The 23133-nt window shown below is 34.6% G+C and overlaps 1 protein-coding gene across 11 annotated transcripts in view; it reads right to left on the bottom strand.

The window, feature by feature from the left end:
- JAKMIP1 (janus kinase and microtubule interacting protein 1) overlaps positions 1–23133 on the bottom strand; it is a 154778-nt gene that overhangs the window by 20247 nt on the left and 111398 nt on the right. For 10 of the 11 annotated variants that reach the window (XM_048046323.2, XM_048046340.2, XM_048046290.2 and 7 more), the window contains 9 exons: positions 23000–23128; positions 21540–21668; positions 17458–17541; positions 14441–14503; positions 13095–13193; positions 9958–10059; positions 7155–7208; positions 6701–6766; positions 3202–3270 (listed from right to left, as the gene is read on the bottom strand). In XM_048046323.2, the coding sequence (XP_047902280.1) occupies positions 3202–3270; positions 6701–6766; positions 7155–7208; positions 9958–10059; positions 13095–13193; positions 14441–14503; positions 17458–17541; positions 21540–21668; positions 23000–23128 (795 nt within the window). The remainder of the gene's footprint in view (positions 1–3201; positions 3271–6700; positions 6767–7154; positions 7209–9957; positions 10060–13094; positions 13194–14440; positions 14504–17457; positions 17542–21539; positions 21669–22999; positions 23129–23133) is intronic. The other variant, XM_048046361.2, reaches the window with a different exon arrangement.

Here is a 23133-nt window from a genome sequence, read left to right as displayed (position 1 = left end):
ATATTTGGAATATCAAATTTTCAATATGAGCACTTAAAGTACATGTATCCTACTAACAAGTTGTACCTAGAAAGCGCAGACCTCTGCACCAGTGTACAAACCTGCCTTGACCTGCCAGAGGTGCACACAAAGGCTGAGAGGTTGTGAATGTGAGGGTGCATGCATTTGGTCCAAGAGCCGTTATTTGCACCAGGCAGGCCAAGAGAGGGATGAGAGTAACAACTGTGAGGTCACCTTATTGTTTTTCTAAAATGATACAATATGCACCCCTAAGGAATTCATGGGGCAAACCATAATCCATGTTGCCTCGCCTTTTCTAGTCAGGAAATCAGAGCATGCCCTAGCTGGAACCTGCAGCAATGATCCCTGATGTGTTGGCAAAGCCATAGAAATTCAGTTCTCAACTGTTAAAGGTCAATTTGAAATGGGTAAAGTGATGCCCAGAGAGGTTAAGTAACTTTAGCTAAAGGGCTGAAGGAGTTTTAAACACACCAAGTTTTTATAGGGATTTTTTTTTTTGCTTTATAATCAAACGCACTAACTTTCACAGAAGCAATACCTTACAACAGAGAAGTTATAAGACAGGCTGGAATTTCCAAAAGCATGATGTTGCAGGAAGATTGTGGACGCTTGAATGGTTGAATGAATAGTTAAACCAGAAGGGACTGGTGACAGTGGTTTCACAAAACATGCCATTAGAGTGTTTTGATGATAATAAACAGATCATAAATTAATTAGTTGGTTTTATTAACTCTTCTCTCAAGGCACGTTGTCATTCTCAAAAATAAAAAATAAAATAGTAGTAGTCCCGAAGCAGAGATGCCTTTTGATTGGATTTAGTATTTTTTCATTGATTTTTTTCTATTCAACAAACTCTTGCATTCCTTATAGCCATATATATATAATGTAACACATAGAATAGATCCCAACTTAAATATACAGGAGTCTTGTATGTTGTTTGATGATGTTTGTTTGTAGCTTTTTTTAGCAGTATAAAAAGCTAATTTTGCTGGTCTGGTTACTTTTATTGATTTATTTTAATACCACAACCATTTCCAAATATAACAGAAGGGTGTTGCTTGTAAACTGCATTAACTATTATGACAATACAAAAAGATATTGAGGATTGCCCCTCAGTCATTTATTTGGCCAAATTTCACCTTCAGACATACATGTGCAAGCCCAACAGTTTTTTCTGTTAGTTGGTGTAGCACTGGCATAGCATTTGCCTAACCATGAACAGTACTGATGATGAATTGTTAGTCCAAACATCTTGTTTTAAAATAAATGCACTCTGATCAGCAAATTAATGTTTGAGGGGGGCTGTGAGCAAAAAATGACTACAAATACATTTGTACCTGTAGATGACCTGCCAGCCCCTTGTTAAGAACAATTCATAATTGGTGACAGCAGCAACATACAAAGCCAATATTGGAAGACTAATTAAATTGCTGTTTTCTGTATAAGGATATAATCTTCATTATTCAGGTGTTTGTAATTTTTTTCATTATTATTATTATTTTGTTCATGAAGCTCTTTTAATTACTTATCAATTAATACTGAAACTAGAACCAGAGTTTAAGCCAGGCTTTGATCCTGGGGCTGGAATTCCCTTGCAGATGGGTGTCTGCTGCTATTGTAGCCACTTTAGGGAATGCTACTTCAGCTGTCCAGAAGGGGAGGGGTCTCCAACAGGTCCTACAGGACATATTTCCCAGCCCCTCTTGTACATAACTCTGAGAAATGTAATATATGTTAGATACTATGCTGATGCAGCTGAATCCCACCTTGATTACCCAGGTGGCATTATTTTCTTAGGCAGATTAGAGCAACAGTGGCACGGCTGTTGTAGAAGATACAGTTCCACCATGCACTGTTCAACACATAGTAAAGGACAGGCCTGGTGTACATACACTTACAAGTGGCTTACACCAGAGAAGTAGACTGACTTGCCCAAGACAATGGAGATGGTCAGAGCCACCAGCAGATCCCAGAATAGCAATGCAGTTACCCTGATCATGTCACTTCTCCAGAAGCCATTGTAAAAGACAGCCAGATAAAGGGAGAGAAGGAAACGAGCGAGATCTCAAATTCATAAGATGGGTTTCAAGGACAACTAAAACTCAACCCTTCTCAAAGTGGAATACTGGAATATTACTTCTAAACTCATCTCACAATTCAGTTTTAGGAGATACAGTCATTGTCAATGAAGAATTCCAGATTGCTGTGCTAAACAAATACAGGGCTATCCAGAGTAATACTTGAAAAACATCACAGATAATAAGTGGGAGAATAATAAACTAAGTTAGAAAGAAACTATTGTTTACCAATTCCTTTTATAAAAGAATCTAGTATTTGTTTGTATTTATATTCTATTACAACCAGTATGATAAACTACACCCAATTCAGAACACAGTCTGAGCACTTCTGTTTTTGCATGGCCCAAATACACACTTCTTCAGTGGCCCTGGGCAAATCACTTAACCTCTCTGTCTCAGTTTCCCATTCTCTAAGATGGACGTAATGCTGATTACTTATCTACCTGGAAAAGGTGTGGTGAGGATTAATCTCTGTTTGTAAAGCTTTTTGAAGATGAGAAGCACAACATGCATAGTAAACCAATAAAACCAAACACTCATTTCAAAACTCTTTGTCCATCATATGGAAAAATAAGGTGAGTATAACACTGAGTTTCTTATGTAAGACAGAATTGCTTTTGAGAAAACATTCTGCCTTTAAACAGGAAGACAGTGCAAGGAAGGTTTCCTGCAAACAGGAAACAGTGCAAGAAAGGTCATCTGGATTAGGAAGAGATCTTTACAACTTGTCCAGAAACTGAATACCAGAGACCAAAGGATTATATTTAACAATTCTTCAAGCATGATTTAAAAGACGATGCTGTTGCCAGACAAATTTATACATAGAGAAACATACACTGTTTGGTTAATATGCTTTGTAAAGTTATGCCTTCACATGCTATTTCGTATATATTTTGCTATTTTTGCTCTATATGGCTTTGGCACTTCCCTCCCATTCCAAAGAACACAAGCATTAAACTGGGATACTTCTTACCAGTTCCACCATGAAGCAATCTCAGTTAAGCAGAGAAAGGCAGCAGGTCAACCTGTGTTGAAGTTTATACACTTTCCCTTGAAAAGAGTTTTAGCTAAATGAATTCTGGTTTTGGTGACCTTTACTTACCTTCTCATTCTCCAGGTCTAACATCTTCTGTGTCAGTGCAGCTTCTGTCCCCTCTATCTGTTTTAACCACTACATGAACATAGCAGTATGAAGAGGAAAAAATAAAGTGAAAAAACAGAGCTTGTGAAAAATTTTCACTGAACATTTTGCAAGTTTGTTGCCAACACTCCCAGGCATATGCTTCCCCCTTACTATCTATTCACTTTGAAGTTACACTTGAATAAGCAGGTTGTGAAAACAGGCAGAATGGAGGACTGTAGAAACATAATCAAAAACAATAAGTGGAGGCTATTTTCTTATTAAAGTTTCTTTCCTCCTGTAAACTTCAAGATGCAACATAGACTTGGGTGAACAATGCAAAATTAATCTTTTTTTTTTTTTTTTTCCAGCGATATACTTGTTGGCTACATTTGCAAAATCATAAGATTTCAGGGCACCAGTCCTGCACTTTTCCAGATGGTGTTTTAAACAAAAGAGAAGGTGGTAAACTTGATACTTTATTTCACAGTTTGGCGTGTCTTTACTGGGAAGATGCACACTTCTAAAACACTGGTAGTACAGAAGAAATAATAAAATGGACAGACAAATGGGCTTTGTGTGGTTGCCGTCATGAATTAAAAAAAAAAAAAAAAAGAATTTTCATCGGAATGAAGAATAGGTATTGTGTTCCAAATGGATAATCACATATTGCAAAAGTTAAGTGCATGGATAGAAAGTTCTTGCTGAATTACTAACATCACCGGGACTATATCAATATTTAGCATTTACCAGAATGGGTAGGAATGCTCAGCTCTGAATTCTTATATTTCATTTCATTTTTATTGGTCCAAAATAAGGATCACTGACTAGTTTTCAGAGAGTGCAGTTTAGACTAACTCTTCTTTTTGTCGGCCAGTTCCCATTAAGATCAACCATAGCTTTGGCAATGATGAATGGATAATTATCACTTTCATCAGATGCTTTGCTTGCTAATATTAGATTACTCCTATTTAGTTTAATTCTTTGATAAACATTACAATACTTTTTTTTTTCTTTTTTCTTTTTTTTTTTTTTTAATTTGGGATTTTAATTTCAAGATAAGCAAAATGTGAATTCATGAATTCATGCATTTGGACCTTCCACTATTTAAGAGACTAATGGATAAAAAATTGAAGCTTGCTTTATCTACTTAGTATATTTAGCTTTGCATACAAAGTTGAAAGAAGTGAACAGGAACATCATATCCCCCAGAGATTCTGTTCTCATCATAATTGTTTTCTTCATTTTGAAGGTGACAGACTGAAGATATCGCTAAACAAAGCCCCACTGCTGATAAAGGACACTGCAAGACAGTGAGCATTCTGAGCCCTTTAAATGAATAGAAATTGGAAGTCCTCAGCATCTCTCACAGTTACTCTCAATAAAGGCAAATGAAGGATTATTTGGAAGAATTAAAGGTCTAATTTTTGGAGTTAATAGAATTGATAAAAAAAATAACCATTGAGTGTGAATAATTAGCATACATGAGTGTAACCGGCACGTCTTCTGCACTACATAGTGTAGCACCCTCACTTTATCAAAACATCTCATTATGAGGTGATTATTATATGGTACTTTGTAATTAAGGAACTATAGGAATGCACATGGGATGTTGTGTGTTCCTCATGTAGCAGGACATCTGAGATAGTTACATTATACTGGAAGAGGCAGTAGTAGAGTTGTTTTAATCTAAATTCAGTCTATACATTCTGTAGAACGGATGTTAAAGCAATAATCTAGTTTTACTTATCAGATTTTGTCTTTTCTTTTTCATTTTAGCTTCTCAATGAGTGCTGTAAAACATTCAATATTATGCAAATATGTGGTATCATGTTTCTCTTGTTAAGGACAACATAAAACTATTTTCTCCTATTCTTTGTCTTGGTAAACTTTGGATATCGATAGTGTCTCCTCTTATGGAGAAACTTAGAGTTATTTGATGTCATTCATTACCCTGTACCTCAAATGTTCATCAGGAAAAAGGACAAAAGATTTTTTGTTTCTCAGAGTACCCTCTTGATTCAACTGGCTGTCAGGTTGTGCTTATGAGGTTACTGTGAGAGACTTCACTAAAATGGCAAAAAATCAATAGAGTCCACAGATAAAATGAACTATTTTCTTTTCAGTCTTAAAGTGCAGTCTATTAACCTATGTAAGATAAAATGAAAAATTTCATCTTTCTGATAGAATGTTGAGTTTCTGATCACCAGATTATATGATAAGACCACCATAAAATTCCGTTAAGGCAAACTATGACTGCACAAAACAAAGAAACAAAACCAATCTACCAAACAAATAAAACCCCCACAATTTTACATGGTTAGAAACTACACTATAACTTTCACATTCAAAAATAAATAAATAAGGCTTAATTTTTAATTTTATGGTTCTGTTTATTTAAGGATTTACTTCTATTGACAAAGCTGCCAATCCCTTATTACTAATGGAAATAACTTATAGATAACAGTGCGTGTTCTACGTTGCACTGACACCAATTAACCAAACTCACTAATTCCACTGGCACTTTTTATGCAGGCATTTATTTACCTGAACAATATTAACCTAATCTGACTTAGCCTTGCATATTGAGGTTCTTCCACCTTATTTATTGAATTTAAAGGAAACTTAAAGGATCATCAGCTCCTCTTTTTCACGCGATAAGGCAATCAAAAGGATAGCACTTTTAGTCCTCCTCCTTCTTTTTATATTGCTTATAGCAATTGCTCAGTTAGGCTAATGATTATCAAATTACCTTATTTAGATTACCTACATTAAGATATTTGGAAAAGTAGATTATCTAAATTATGTCAATTAAAGCAATAATTACTTATTAACCAAAATGCTCAGATTTTACTTTTGAAGTTCTGTTTCTGAATTTTAAAAGTGAATCTAGGAAAGATTTACTAGCAGTCTACAAAAGGGTGAAGCTTCTTCAGAAAAAAAGACAAGTCCTTCTTAGTTCTAAATGACATCGTTATTCATATACAGATTATATTCTCTCTGTAATTGGAGAATTAAAGAGCTAGCCATGTGGAATTGAGTGACCTGACTAATTATCTGTCTTACACAAGTTCTTTTTTGTTATCTATGCCCATTAATTTACAGATGAAAGCAGCACAGGCCACTCAGAGATTTTTCAGTCATATGTAGTGTGATTTACAGAGAACCTCACAGCACACCTGGTCCCAAAAGGGCATTGGCACTTCTCGGAATGAAACTGCTCTTCTTTAGTGACTTTTTAGTAATTTATTCCAAGGGAACATCCCCAGAAAAAAAAAAAAACTATTTTTAAATTGGGTTTATTTTGAATGTTTGATTGTACCTCAATCAACAACACAATCCCAACAAAGCCGTGTAAGGATGAATACATGCTCTAGTCCAGATGCATTTAACAGAAAAGCCATGCTTCCCTGGCAGTTACATCAGATCTTAGCAGACATGGTCAGTCTTTAGGCAGACAAAAATCTTTATGGAATTCTACCTTTTCACAGAGAGAAAGTACAGTCCCAGCTTGGATTATTGCAACCTGTTCTTCATTTCTCAAATTCTAAAATACAAAAAAAAAAAGATGCATTTTAAATTGGATTGGAAATCTATTCTTCACAAGTGATAAATTTTAAATTAAATTACAGTTATAAATTCTGTACGTTTCAGAATCAAAGTAAAGAAGCTACAACATTTAGTATTTTATAAATTAGACCAAAAAGGGTCCCATGATTGGAAATATTAAAAGTACTTAGTTTACGCTCTAATTCAGTATGACATTCAGTAATAATTTTGTAATTACTCATTATTTAATGAGACCTAAGTGTTTTCTGTTGAGGATTTTGAAACTTTTTTTTTTTTTGGCAGAAAAAATCCACTGCTGTGAGGAAAAAAAGTGCTTTAAAATAACCACAAAACTAGAATTATATTTGAAAGTAAAAAATTGTTACCCCATTATCTCCAAGAATATCTAGCTTCTTCATAAGTTCTGATATATTCACATCCTGAAAAAGATGTTCAACACATTTTTATAAAGGAGGTGAGAAACAGTTTTGCATGCTATATTTTATGTACCCTTCATTCACTTTGCATGCAAAAAGACTTGAAATGCAAATAAATTAAACGTTAGTTTTGCATCATAATTATAAAAGTGTTACTGATACTTTCAGAAACAAAGCCAAATGTCACTTGATTATAGCAAGCAACCCCGAGGTCTGTGCATTAGGTCAGACTGTACTGTTCACGTTTATCATCCTGCCGATGAATACAGAAGAAAAATCAAAACTGATAAACAGGCCTAAACGACTGCTTTTTTTCTGTCGCTGCAATTAAGAAAAACCCTCCACTGATCAAAAAAAAAAAAAAAGGAAAAAAAAGAGGAGGGGTGAATCTGCAGATGATGCCTGCATTTTAGATTAAACAATGCCAGGGACCATTCTTAGGCACCAGAACTCTATTTTATACTATAAAAGTTGTTGAAAATATTCATGGAACTGTTTAATATCTGATAACAGCAGAACTGTTGGAACTCCAGAACTACCCCGAGCGTGTCCCACCAGTTAATGTGGGCCAGAGATATTCCCATTGACAGCTTGTATGCAGCCATGCTGTTTGTGAAGGTAGTGAGTCTTGACAGCATGAGCAAAGACCAGCTTATGTTAGTCTGAAATTCTTAATATACACACAAAAACGACAGCCATGATAATGCGGGTACTCTCAACTTCTCATATTCAGCAGTTCTTAGAAGAGGTCAGCAGTTCACAGTGGCTGTGTCTTGGCTCATTAGTTTCATTACTTACAGTGCATAATGCTGGTTTACATCTGTGTTGCACAACTGCATTATTTGGGAGTCAGGATGATTGATCTTTCAATTTCTTTAAAGCCAAATTAGCTATGCTTGCAAATTACATAACTACATCAGAACAGATCTGCTCATGATTCTATATCCAACAGACTCCAGAGAGTAAGGCTTAATAACGAATTGAAAGATTTCTTGAAAACCAGACACCATTGTGGGAAAAAGTCCATACAAATTAGACTATCCTGATATCCAAATATCCAAAATAGGAATAATGTGTTGTTTTCAAGTTGGTCTATCCTGGGAAGTGCCCTTCCTCTCTCCCCTCTCTCCCCCAACACCAGCAGTGTCTCCAAATGCTACAGTAGTTTCAAAACAGTGCACATCAGTAATTTTAGAATGGTGCAGAGCTTAAAATACACTTCTATTTGAAATGGATTAACATTGAAGCTATTGATTTTGATCAGCAGTGACAATGTTGAATAGGAACTTCTTAAGTTGATCAGTTACACTGGTGAGGAATGGAATTCAGTAAGATATGCCAGTTCTTGCCCCTATTAACCCATGTATACTCATTCTAATTAACTATTTCCATGAAGAAGCATATAGAAAGATTTAAAAATCAGATCAGATTTTCCGTCATTGTAATATCTAGTTTTCTGCCAATGGCTAACAATTTTGAAAGATACTGAAAACATAAAAAGCAAACAATTTCAGTATGCCCATATCAGGTGACTGTCCCTGCTTCCAGGCAAGTAAGCTGAAAAGAGGATTCAAAAAAAAAAAAAACATTTAGGAAAAAAATGTTCTGCAACAGAAGGCAATGGATAAAAATGAGTTCCAGAACCTGTACATGCAAGTTAGAATAATAGATAAGTTAAAAAGCAGATATGGCATCCCATGGAAACTCTATTTGAAAGGCAATATGCTGATTGACTATAACTGATGACTTGCTGTGATGTTGGAAAATGACTAACCAAGCAAACCTGTAGGTGGGAATCAGGTTTAACTTTTTTTTTTTAAGACTACTCAGTCTTCCCTATACATCTAAGAGAAGGAGAGGGACTATATAGCCTACAATTTTATTTTCCACTACTGAAAGTATTGTGCTTATTAAGGAACTGAATAGAAACCAGTCTTCTGTTAGGTAGCTTGTAAACACAATTACAAATACAGGCAAAAAATACTAGTGTGTGCTATGGATTGTAACACAGAGATATTCCACTTAAGTTACTGATGGAGAAGTCAACCTGGCCTGTTACACAACATTACTATCAAGGCAAGACTGAATTCAGTCTTAGGTGAACCAGCATGCAAATCAGTTTGTATGGCTAGCCTATTCAAAGGGGTATAGAAGTAGAAAGAACAACCTTTTCTTTCGAGTAACACAAGCTAACCAAGTGAGATCCCAATGTTTGTCTTGTGCTTGATATAAAATGATAGTCTCACCTGTCTGAATAGCTTTTGGATCAGGCGCCTCATGCTTCAAGGCCCTGACCCAGGCAAATAACCTAGGCATATTAATTCAACACACAAAATATCTAGGGACTTCACGAAATTGGTTGTAAAATAGTATGTGAATGTGGTATTTCTGACCTTAGATGAAAGCATTTATTGTGAAGAAAAGACAAAAGTACTGTAGCTAGCCTGACAATGACTCGTATCAAACACCACATTCTTCTCTGCAATATTTTTACAGCAGTTACCTAGACTGTACACTAATTATCTTGACTGGCTTGCCTTCATTTTCATGAATGAACTCCTGACAGACTACCACATTCCTACCAGATCATATTCTTATGAAATCCTTTTCCTAGTTATAAATATCTTTGCTTACTATACGTATTCTTCATATTTTATTCCCTACAGTGAGACGATAAAAATGGCAAACCGTTCATTTGGATATTGGGTTCTTCATTCTGGCCATCCAACTGTTCCTAACTTCCCCCATATACCTTTATTCCTTCATGTTGACAGAACAGTTGAAGCGCACTTCCATTGTTTTCAGGGAAGGTGGTTATATGAAGATTAAATGCTGGTGACCTTCGTTCTCTCTCCTGAGGAAAGATTTCGTTTAAAAACAATATGTGTGATTATACGTAAACAATTATTTCCCACCTTTACAAAATAGACTTGTACATTAAAAAGACAGATTCCTATTCCTATTCCAAATATTTCCTCCTACCATACTCCTACCATACAAATATTTCTTTCTACCATATTTGTAGGATGTTGGGCATAGCTAAGAACAAAAATGGTTTCAGGTTCCAACAAATTCCATACACATAGTTTCTGCAAAGTTCACAGACACACTCCAGAGCCAGAAACCCTTGTATGTTGCCCAAATAATTGATTGGAGCTGCAAAAAAAAATCTTTGCAATAATTAACGTCAGTTATAACCTCATTTCACTATTGCTTTCTTTCATTGAACAAAGGATTATTTAGGAAGAATAAACTGCAGGAAAAAAAATCAACAAATATTATCACAGATTTTCTCAATAAAATTTAAGGTGTATATCTACTCCTTGTTTATTCTTCAGTTAACTTTTGTATTAAAGCATGTGAAATCCCCAGACCTGGGGGACCTCTGTACAACCCAGGATGCTGGGTTTTAGCACAAATATGCCTTTGAGCTAAAGCTAAAAAATTATAAATTTTTATTTGTCTAAAACTAATAGTGTTTCTAAAACATTCAGCCCATCTACTTGATTTTCATATGTTTCTTCAAAATATGAATGCTATTATTTCTTTGGAAGACAATAATACAGTAAAACAATAAATAAGTCTTCTTACTTAAATGAAGTTTTAACATGGTTGTGAAAATGACTGGACTGAAGACCCTGGAAACCGAGGCCCTGGGTCTTACTCTGAACTCACTATGGCCATGGGACCATGAGTGAAGAAAACCAGATTTCTTCTCCATACAACGAGAGGTACTGACAACAAGACCTTCAATTTCAATGAAAGAGAGTTTCTGCAAATATTTTACTTCTTATGTCCATCCATGCATGCCTGATTTCCTAAACCATAAAATGTGGCACTTTAATTGATAATGGCAAGAGGGCTGAATCCATTCACTTAAGCAGATTACAAAGCATGGCAACTCTTGTTCATTAACTAGTCTAAACCTAATTTGAAATTACAATGTTGAGAGAAATATCTCTGTGCTCTGTATATTTCCCCCCCCAAAGGCTCTATTTTAAATAATTTTCCTGTTAACAGCCTAATTTTGAAATAGACTTAAGTGACATAGCTATTGTAATACAAAACCAGAAGCTTAATTCTTGTCCACGGTCAGTGATCATTATAGATTTTTTTTTTGAATTAATCATTTGCTATTGCACTAAACTTACATGGATTTGCTTGCATTAAATGATAAACAAATGGTTCAGTTTTCTACCCTAATCAATTTTTTATCTGAAATAATTTAACAGTTCTGAGAAAAATACTGTTCTGATTATGAGAAGCATTTACAATTTTACTAAAGAATTCACATTGTCAATCACATTTGTGTCTACGTGCTTGCCTACTAAGGAGAAAAATCTTTTATTGCAATCACACAAAAATACTCTCATTGTTATTCTGTGAAACAAGTCCTCAAAGATTTGGCAGATAACAAAACTAGACACATTATACTGAGCTACTTTTCATGTAATTCGTGTATGTGGAAAATACTTTTATGAAGGATGTTTTGAAGCACTTTTTTTTTTCTTTTACAAATATTTTTTTTTCAGATTGTTTTACTTCTAAAAACACTTATGTTTTAGGGAGCAGATTCTAGGGTAACTGCCAATTTAATGCTAAACTGTTCAGCATTTTACTCTACAGTTGCTTAACAGAATATAAAGAATATATATTAGAAAGCATTTCTAGAATACCTACTTCCAGAATATCTACTGAAATTCCAATAATCTAAATTCTTAATTTAGAATATAATGTGCCATGACATTAAAAGGTATGGTAGATAAAATAAATGATTAAAAAATAGACTAAGAAATATCAAAGACAAAATGCAGAATGTCCATATAATAGGATGACATGACATTTTCATCTTTATCAGAAAAGTTACACATGCCAAGATTTTTGGTGAAACGTGCTGGGTGAAAATTATGGAGGAGTGACATTGACAGGTTTCTTGGAGAGTTTATTCTAGATGGTGTTAAGAAGGCTGATGATCTTTGAAACTGAACAATGTGTTATCAGGTGATACAACTGTGTGACAATGCATCACACCCAACTAGTTTACTAAATTCTATATGGGCCCCATTTATGAGAACCATTGCTTTCTACTGTGATCACAGGCTACATGTTCAAGTTGTTATTCACAAAAATTATTCACGGTTATTTCATTAATTCAAAGTATAGAATTTTTTAAAGAAGTTTGCTAGGGGCAACATACTACTTCCACTTACACATTGTGCAAGTGGTGTACTTTACCACTAACTGACATTCTCAGAGGGTTTTTTTCCTTCTGTTAACTGAGTGATGAGAATTATTTCCATTCCATGACCATTTTATCCAATCAGAAAATGGATTTCAGGTAAGAGAAATGATTTCAAAGCTGCTATCAAAATGTGTTCTTTTAAGATCATTTTACTTCATATTAATGCTGTCAATCTTAAATCAATGCAGTTAAAAGCAATTATACATTGATGTGATGGATGTGTCAGATCTTTAGATTTCACTGCATGCAAGATGTGAGAAGGTGTGTTAATTGAAGCAATGCCAACCAAGGCTGTAGTATATATACTGAGTGATTTTACATGCAGGAAAGGAGTAGTTATGGAAATGAAACAAATAAAAAAGGCAAATACTGCAAAACAAAATATTTTATTAGATGTAAAACAAACTATATGCAATATATATTAGCTATATTACATCTTCATAAACATTAGTGAGCGCTCTCTCCAAAACACATTAAGGCAGCGGTATCAATTTCATTATCCCAAGATACAACATTTAAAAAATAGATACCTAAGTGATTTCCCTTAAACATGCACCAGACATCAGTAATCTTTACAGGAATTTCAGCTTGGGTTCAAACATAATTTCTGCTCCATTTGAGAGTTTGCAACAGAGAGAATCTCTTACTTCAAGCTCTAGCACTCTGAATTCTAACAGCTCATTCTGGTCTTTTGCATCTTGCATCTCATTCTTCAGCTGATGCTCTTCTTGTTCCATTCTGTAAATCTAGGAGACAAATATAACATCATTAACACCCTGTAAACAATGGAAAAGGCATCATACTAAGTTATGGATCAGGGCTTTAGGCAAAACTGTTTTTTCAGTTTCTTCGCAGCTGTTGGACCTTGTCTTGGAGATAAAGAAGGAACTTCCCATCAGAAAAGTATTTTTAAGAACTGATAGCAGAAAATAGTCTATGATCTCTTAGAATAATAATGCGGAAGCCAGTCTGAAAAAAAGTGATATGAATACTGTATCTAAACAAGTTAAAAATATAAACTTTCTTTTAAAATCAGGTGAATAAAACTGGATTGGATTAACATTTGCACAGACTGTTCTTATTGTTTTTGCATAACCAGACATTTACATTTTACAGCATATGAAACACAATAATGGAGAGTATTTTAATGCCTAATTTTTAATTTTCCAGACTTCTGCTTTAGGGCACTAACAATGACAAAACAGAAATTCAAAACTGACTCTTTGTTATGCCACCTATAGCTTTGGTCTACTGGCTAGCTTAACTGGGTGATCTTTTTATTTGTATGAAACTAAACAGAACTGTAGCACCTGGTGGAACGTGCTATAGCATTTAGAATACCTGTGTAAGTGTCTGAATAAATGAAGTCCAGCTGTAGCTGCTTTTAGTCATGCACTTTTCTTTATCTTATTTCTATTGTATTAACATTGATCTGCTAATAACAATAATAATAGTTACATTCTGAGTACCAACTAGCATTCCCCCCAGCATCAGTGAAGAACAATGAGGATGCTTAGCTCTGAATACTTCAGAAAGGAAGTAATACAATAGATTTAAATCAACTAGTATCACTTAATGTGTGGAAAAAGTATAAAAATCCAAGGCTGGAGTGAGCAGGAAATTTTAGCTGAGGTTTAAAATTTAGTGGTCCTGACAGTAGTCATCTTTGTGTAACTGGTAAAATACAAGTATTCCACATTATCATGAATATTTTAGGTTATGTTTTGGCAGAAACTAGAAACATCAGAAGGCTTGGGTCCTACTGTGGCCTAAACAAAATGTAATTCCACAGTAAAGAGTAGCTTCCATTCCGAAAGAATACAAAAGCATATCGATAATGGTACTTTAATCAGAATTTCTGTTTCTGGAGAGAAATAAAGTGTGCAACTTTTATGTCGATGTTCCAGTATTTGGTACATTCATTTCCTTTTACCATTAATTTTATGATAAAGTGCAGCAATTGTGAAAAAAATCCCAGACTCTAAACACATACCTTCTCTAGCAACTCTTGATTTGTTCTGATTAGCAGCTGCTTTTCTTCTACCCATTTTGAATCCTATGAAGAAGAGGATTAAAAAGACATATATACATATAAATATAGTTAAACAATACAAATAAACATATTAATTACAAGATCCCAGACACCATTGCACATTCAAGTATAAAAATGGTCACACATCAAAGAATCATAAGTATTTCAAGGACAAACAGCAACTGAAACTACAGAGAAAATAAAAGTTCATTTTTTCCCCTGAAGCTGTTTCCTGTCTCCTAAGCATTTACTTTAAAATGTTTGCATATTGTAATTGTGGGTGAAGACAGTTACCTAACATTTTGTGATTTAAAAAACAAACAAACAAACAAAATATTTATTCAGGTATTTATTTTTCCATTGTAAAGAGTTGGGGAGTTTCTTGCAAAAGCATCCCATTTTGTGTTCTACAGCATAAATCCCAATGGAGAAAGGGAAGAAAAAGGAAAATAACTTTCAGAGACATACAGTTAATTGTCCTCCTCAAAAAAGTGTGAGAATCAAGCTAATACACAGTATTTATGACAAGGAATTCAAGGTATGAAGGAAAGACAGTGATATATGATGTTCTTCAAATAAAAACTGGTTCTATTTGATCATTTGCTCCAAAGCTGCTCTTTGCTTTTCTGTTTTTCCATGGCTTCAAAAGGCTTCATCAAATATCCTTATAAAGACCCAAAATACAAAAACAAAGTTGGACATTCAGATTTAATGGATTTTAACAGTCAAATTCACTCTGTTCTCTCTGTAGAGAAACATACAACCCAGTTCATTGTGCTCTAATTAGTTTAGTAATACAATGTCCAACAACTAATATGACATTCCATCCTTAAATCAAATTATTTTTTTGCTAAAAAGGACAATTCATTTAAAATCTAAATGTCTTCACTACAGCATTAAGGCTGATACTTTTTTGTCAGCAAGGTATTTGCACATTGATGCTGCACTAGAAATTAAGGAAATCTGGCTAGCCAAGCCCCTCAACTAGCTTTGAAAAGTCAAACAAAAACACTCCAAGACAATATTTATTCCAAATACCCTGTTTTGAAGAGTTTAAAGTTTTTTTTTTTTCTACTTACTGTAGACAACAGTTTCATATTCTACCATTTTTTCTCCTTTTCTCACATACAAGATTAGGCAAGCACATTTTAATTTTCATGCAGTAAATAAGTTCTTCAGTGTTATGATGTTAAGAGTAACATGCTAAGAAAAATGTACTAAAATGAGTACTGGAAAAAATTGTATTTGGAATGAATTTTTGAAATAAATGAAATGAAGGAGTCAAGTTTCAAAATATTTTTTAACAACATGATTTTAATCTTCTGCTTTGAATTTGACTTCAGGAAAACTGTGAAGGTATTTGAAGTTTCTGTTTCCTACAGCTGTAATATAAGACTAAAAATTCCTGGGATAATGCACTAGAATCTTTTATTTCACTGTTTATTTTTGGAAAACATTTTAAGGACGGATTCCCCAAATGAACATTTCACAAGTATTGCTAAATCATCAGCACTACCTTCTAGATGAGGGAAAAAAATAAAATAAAAAAATCACATAGTGCACAAAGAAGTCAGTTTATCATCACCACCTTTTATTTTGTTGAATATAAATACTAACAGGTTAGGAAAACTGAATAGGTTCTCAGGAAGATACTGCAACCACTTCTGTGAAAAGGTAATGCTAGCGTACAAACTAGCCCACTAGGGACAATATTGTATTGCTCCTTGTTATGTCACATCCCTGTTGGCCATCTCAGATACCAAGAGATACAAGGTTGTAAATGTGGTTACGAGGTGTTATTATTAAGAGTTGTTATTATTATAAAGTAATAACTAACTGAGTTCTAATTTCCAAGTATACCTTTTTCATGTACCATTCCAGAAACAGAAGTCACAGAAGTAATTTCTTACATGTGTATCCATGGTTGCTTATCTTATTCACATACATTGTACTTATATCTTACACTGTAATAGTCCATTATTTTGTTAATGTTTTCAATTATGCAGCAATTTGCCTACAGCACCTTTATCATTGACAAAGTAAAATGTCCGCAGTTGATACTCAAGAGGTTTTCAGTTCAAATTATTATTCTAAAACCTCAGTGGGCCAATATTGTTAGATTGATAACATATTCTTTATTTTAGTAATATTTTATTTGCATAGAATTTACTAAGGAAATTTGTGTGGAAGTGAGCATAAACAATTTTTATCAATTTTTATCCTTAACATGAATATGGTCCCCTTTGAATTTATACAGAATTTTACAGAAAACTTTCTTACACAGAATAAATAGCATTATTTGTAAGTTGCTTTTATTTGATGCTACAGGATCATTAGTCTTTGAAATGCATCTCTATAGATAAATGTATCTTATTTTATTACCATATGCTACCTGCAATCTTAAATTACGATTTTAAAAAATAAACAAAGCACAAAATAACCTCTCTGATATTCTCTGTGTGTTCTAGTAGTTATGCAGCTGAACATCTTTTAAATACAGTCTTAAAACTCTAACCAGCCTTCCTGAATATCCTAGACTTTTTTAAATACCCACTAGTAGCATTTACAAGATACACTGAAGCATGAGGCCTAATTTTATCCTGTGTGGCAGTATGGAAGCATCCTTTTCCTACACTATGCACCAAAAATATTCTAAAATACAAATACAGAATACACATCTTGTTGGAATATATAGCAAAGAAACAAAACAGAAGAAAAGCCTGCACTGAATGGGAACAGAATTTAGAACGCATGTATATGTGGCTATTCCAATATTACGCTTTGGTGTTAGAAAATTAATCTTTGATGGACTTTTTTTTTAGTGTATGTAATATTGTCCTCTAAGTAATCCACTGCTGGAGTAATAATTAAGCTGCATCAGTCACACTAACACACCAGCAAGCAATGAAGATGGCAAGGGCACCACTGCATGCAAGGGAGAAAATGATGTGGCAGAGGACATTAAGAGAGCCTTTTACCTGTCCTTTCTCGATTAGAGCTTTCTCCAGGTCCTCAATTTTTGCCTGACACCTGAGAAGATCAGCTTGCAGTTGTTCACGAGTCTGGGGGGAGAAGAAAAGTGTTATGAATTGTGTGCATATGCATGCACATACAAATGAACAGGTATATTTAATCTTATACAGAATCAAAGGATGCTTTTCACCCACGTGTGGGTCATCCAGTCAGCTTTTAATGTTTTTTATTAAAGTAATTGTTTTTGGTTCTGTGTTACAAAATACTTAAAGCCATCAGTTAAACAACATTTTTCTTTCCTAACCTATGAAGATATTAACATCACATATTCAGTGACAAAGTCTTCGCGGAAGAGAAAGAAAATAATGTTAGGAACAGAAAGAGCAATTCATAAGAAGATATTTGTAAGGTAACTAGGGCAGAAAGGGCAAGACAGAATTGCAAAAAACAGTGAATAAATTAATAACAGCCTCTGATTTTTAAAAGGGCTAAGAATGAATAAAACGTATAGACCCAAAATAATTCGTTTATCCCATAAACAGCATATACCACTCAATTTTCCTCTTTCTACGTGACTCGTAAACTATCAAATAGGTATTACCTACTGAGTTCAGAGATGACCTAGAAGCATCTGCATCATACTAGGTACTAAATAAAAAGTGTACAAAACTAAAGATATCTGGATATCCTCAGTCAACGAGACTCCTTGGAACTGCTGCAAGAATTTTCTGACCTAACTTTAGGCACTTTTTCACCCACATAGTTCAAAAATTCCCACAAGGATTTCCTTCTGCATCTTCACATCCTTGTTGTTTACCTTAAGCCTCATCCAAATGTAGCAGGAAACGTTCATCACACCAGAACACTGGGACAAAACTAACCATGAAAAAAGCTGCCTTCTGACTCCCTCAAACAATGGATTTGTATGAATGTGACAAAAAAGATGAAAATGCCTTTAACAAGAAAGAGCAACCATTCTAAAGTCTACTAAAGGGACATTTTACAAATGTCTGCAAAATAAATTTTTTAAAGCTATTACAAAAATATTCATATCAGTCCTTCCCTTCCCGTGAAGGCAGATGGAATATATAATGGTCTCTCATAACTGTCAAATACATCAGTACCTCTGAAATCTCAATTTAACAGTAGATGTAAAAATGCTTTTTTTTTTTTTGAAAGAAATAAAACAATTCCTTTGCTCATCCTTGAGATTAAACGAACATCAGCTGCAATCACCTGATATTGTTAACAATATAACAGCCTTTTGGAATAGTAGAAATTGCCACAGCAATGGCCAGGAGAAAAGCAATTCTTTTTATACCAACCAAAAGCATGTGTGGTGAAATACTACCACAAATATTCTTCAACCATAGAACCACACAATCATCTAGTTTGGAAGAGACCTCCAAGATCACCGAGTCCAACCTCTGACCTAACACTAACAAGTCCTCCACTAAACCATATCACTAAGCTCTACATCTAAACGTCTTTTAAAGCATGCTATAATACATCACAGAGGCTTAAAATAAACAAAGAAAATAAAAATAAAAATAAAAAATGGTAAATATTAAAGGAAAATGTTTAACAGGTGAAGGTAGCAAGACTATGGCATTAGACCACCCAGTTCTTCCTCTATATTTACATCTAACTTGAGAAATTATCCACAAAGTCCCTGCCCTGTTCCTCAGCTGAGCTTCCTAGTTAGGGTCTCAAATGTGACTAAGCTTTTGTATGATGCTGAGAACTCTAACAAATAAAGCTGTATAGCAAGAATTCCTCTAAGAACTGTATTTCACAGAAAAGAAAAAGTGAAGGTAGTTGAAAACCACTTCAAACAAACTTGGGAAAAAAAGACACATTTTAAAGTACAATCTGAATTTCCTGCATACTGGCTCTGGGGATAATAGACTAGCATTTTAAGTTGTAAGTAAATGCAGATAATGTCAAGCAGTCTACTTTCTTTGTAACTTTTATCTGAAAAGCTTTTTGTATTAAGACACAGCAGTTCTGCTCCCACAAACATACTGCTTCTATGCTTGAGAAAATTCTGTAAGTGGAGTTTAAAATGCTTGCCAGAGAAAATGATGTGGATGAAATGGTGAAGTGAGTAATATATGCTCATCTGCAATCTAGCAATATGCAATTTTGTGAGAATTTTATTAATTGTTTTAAGCAGTAGAAACATCAAGTTAGCAGCAGCTCTTACCTTGGGGATAAATTGAGTCCCTCTCCACCAGTAACTGATAAGTCTCATAAAAATCTTTGCCTTTCTGCATTATTAGCAGCATGTTGTGGTGGCACAAGACAAGGCAACATGTAGCAAGGCAGTAATATGTAGTAAGTCACAACATGTAACACGTTTCTACGGTTTTGTGGTTTGGGGTTATTTTTTGCTTTTTCTTTTTAATTCTTAAATATGTTTTTAGAATCAGTCTTACTGAGCTTGAAAGGGAGCTCTGGAGATTTTCTAGTCCAACTGCTGTGTTCAAAGTAGGGGGCATGTATAGCAGGTTGTTTGTCTATCTGTGTTTTGAATATCTCCAGGGATGGAGATGCCTGAACCTCTCTGAGAAACATGTTCCGGTATTTGACCACCACATTCTTCCCCACGTGCAGGACTTTGTAGTTCCCTTTGTTGAATTTCATGAGATTTCTGCTTACACTATTCTCCAGCCTGTCAAGGACCCTCTGACTAGCAGCACAAGCATCTCATGTATCAACTAATTCTCTCAGTTTCATATCATCTGGAAACTTGCTGAGGGTTCACTCTGTCTAATTATCCAGGTCATTAGTGAAGAAGTTAACAGTAGTGGAACCAGTAGCTACCACTGCAGTATATCACTGGTGACTCACCTGCAGCTGAATTTGTGCCACCGGTCACAAACTTTTGTGTCATTTCAGCCAGTTTTCAGTCCAAATCATTGTCCACTTATCTAGTCTGTACTTCATTGGTTTGTCCACGAGAATCTTATGGGGGAGAGTGTCAAATGTGTGGCCTCAAAGAGTGGCCTCACAATGACATCAGCCAGTTCCTTCAGCAGTCAGTACTCTACAGGTTTAAGCTGTACTTGATGCAGAGTGAAGGACATGAGGTGAAGGTGAAATTTCCAGTCCTATGGCTAGTTCTTACCCCTTTAGATGTTGCATGGTTTTTGCTCGTTGATCACAAGTCATTCAAGTAGAGAGTGACCTGTAGATAAGCTACATTTCTAGACATGCCCCTACCTGCAAGGAGTTGGGATAAAGCAGAAAAGATGTTGCACCTAGTAAATCCAGCTCTTTTTTTCATGACAGAGTTGTTCAGTGAATAATTGTGAGGCGTGAAAATACTTGTCACCAAATCATTAGGAAGTGACTGCTCTGCTCCCCAGTTTGGAAAACCAGCATGCAAGATGTTGGCGTGATTTCTGCTGACCTCATCCCTGTACTAAATGGTTAAACATAGTGATGGCAGAAGTGTAAATGAAAAAGGAATACGTACTATCCCATACCTCAAATATCTCATTAAAATCTTACTAAACAGATTGCTGTGAGGTTAAAAAAGCATTAATTTCAGAGAGAGTCAAACAATCATGCTGACCTAATAGGAATAATAGTACTTTTTAATTGAAGAATGCTCTCTTTATCTGAGATTGTAAAAACAAATTGAGACTTCATACATTCAGCAAAACACTTTAAGAGAAACTCTTACTTTGTCAGATCGGGATCAGGTTTTTAACATACCCGTGATAAAGGTACTAGAGTACACATTACAACTTTTTCTCCAAACAATTTTAAATCCATCATGCTACTATCCAAATTTCAGGTTCATCTGATTCTGTGCAATATCATTCTCAATAAAAGCATCTTACTCCTGAAATCTTTTACACATTAAGCACACTAGAATGAAGTATAATGATATTTTGTTCAGATCACACCAGATGAATCTAAATTGTTGCCTAACTGATAATATCCTCTAATCCTCAAGAACATCATACTATGCATTTTACTGACCTGCAAAGATATCTCCTACAAGACATCATTTTTTTTCAGCTTTTTCAACTATTTCAGAGCTAAAAGAAATTCCAGTTAAAAAAAAAAAAATTACCCTTGCTTCTCTCTCTGCATCCAGGGTTCCACCAACTTGTTCTTGAAGCAATGCGTATGCTCTTTGCAAAGCTTGATACTCTCTTGTTAGCTGGCAGAATCTTAGTTCAGCTTCTTCCTTTGGTGTGCTCTTAATGAAGAGGAAAAAGAAGTGGGTTTGTTTATGTAATGACAAATATATATGATAATCTGTTTGTATACATAAACAGAGACACAAACACACAGCAAGAAACACAATTGTCCTGAGTCTTAAAGTTCAAGAAAGCTTTAAAAAAAACATCACAAGTAGAAATGGAAGGAAAGATGACTTGAGAATAAGGTAGAAATGCAGAGGATGAGGTAGAAATGCAGAGATCAGTAGCTGTATCAATTCAATAATTTCAGGACAGTGTAAGATACTAGGTAAAGCAGTAATGCATAGAAATGGCAAGAAACTGACTGAGGAATGTCAAGGGAGATCAGTTCTATGCACAATTTTCCTCAATAACTCCAGTGCCACAAGGTGTTCAGAAGGGGTTTGTCCTACTTGTCATGCAGTCCACCACATCCTTACTCGTTGTCTGTACTACACATAAAGAAATTTGCCAGAAAAAAACCAACCAAACAAAAAAAACCACTAACACAGAAGTTCTATTTAAAAAGCCATTAGATTTTTTTAAAAAACAATCTTTTTTTTTTTTTACTTGAAGTAATTTTAATATCTTAATTTGCTTTGAATTTTAAGCAACTGACATCAACACTTTCAATGTCTTTTCTATAATGCTAAGAGCAAGAAATGTCCTTCCCTTTAATTAATTTTTGCTCCAGGAACTCAGGCTCCAAGGAACAGAGATTAAAATATTATTAGATATTAAAGCTAGGAAAATAGGAAGTCTGTTGTGAGTGAGGAGTATGAGACACAAGTGAGTGAACAGGATAGAAAGATGAAAGAGAGTATCTAACTCATGCTTTGCCCTCAGCCTTGCGATCTCCTAAAGTAGGCCAGCTGCAGTGTATATCACAGAGCTCAGACAAAACATGACAGTGGGTATTTACTACCTATGATCATTTAAGCCTTAATGAATTGCAGAAGCCTCTCTTGCTATCACAAAAACAGTAAGAAAATCCTGGTTGTAACAAAACAGTAAAATAAATTACAAGGTTGAAAGGCAAACTATTGTCTAGTAACTATTGACTTTAGGCAAAGCAACATGCCTATTCATTTTCTTTTCACAACTAAGAAATGGTTTGAGAAAAACATTTTTGTTTCTCAGCCCAATTATCTACCAAGTATGTAAGGCAGAATATTAACTTATTAATTCTATTGCAATGACTGTGTTTTTTTTACTGGACTTGAAACAAAACAAAACAATTCCTTGCCAAATCTTTTTTAGTTCCTACGGCAGAATAGTTGAAAAATGTTTGCATTTATACTCCATGCCAATTTCTGTAGAAGTTAAAAAAAAATCATCTGCTACTTACATCATCCAAATCTTCCTCTGGTGTTGCTGGTGTCCTGTCTGTTTTATCTGTGTTATATGAAGTTACAGATGATGTTTCTGAATCTATGGATTCTTCATCAAATCCAAAAAATGTCTCCACAACATGCCTCTGAA

Source organism: Anser cygnoides, chromosome 4 (genome assembly GCF_040182565.1).
Source record: "Anser cygnoides isolate HZ-2024a breed goose chromosome 4, Taihu_goose_T2T_genome, whole genome shotgun sequence".
Taxonomy (NCBI): domain Eukaryota; kingdom Metazoa; phylum Chordata; class Aves; order Anseriformes; family Anatidae; genus Anser; species Anser cygnoides.
Note: the sequence above shows the minus strand (reverse complement) of the source record. Positions and strands in the feature narration are given on the sequence as shown.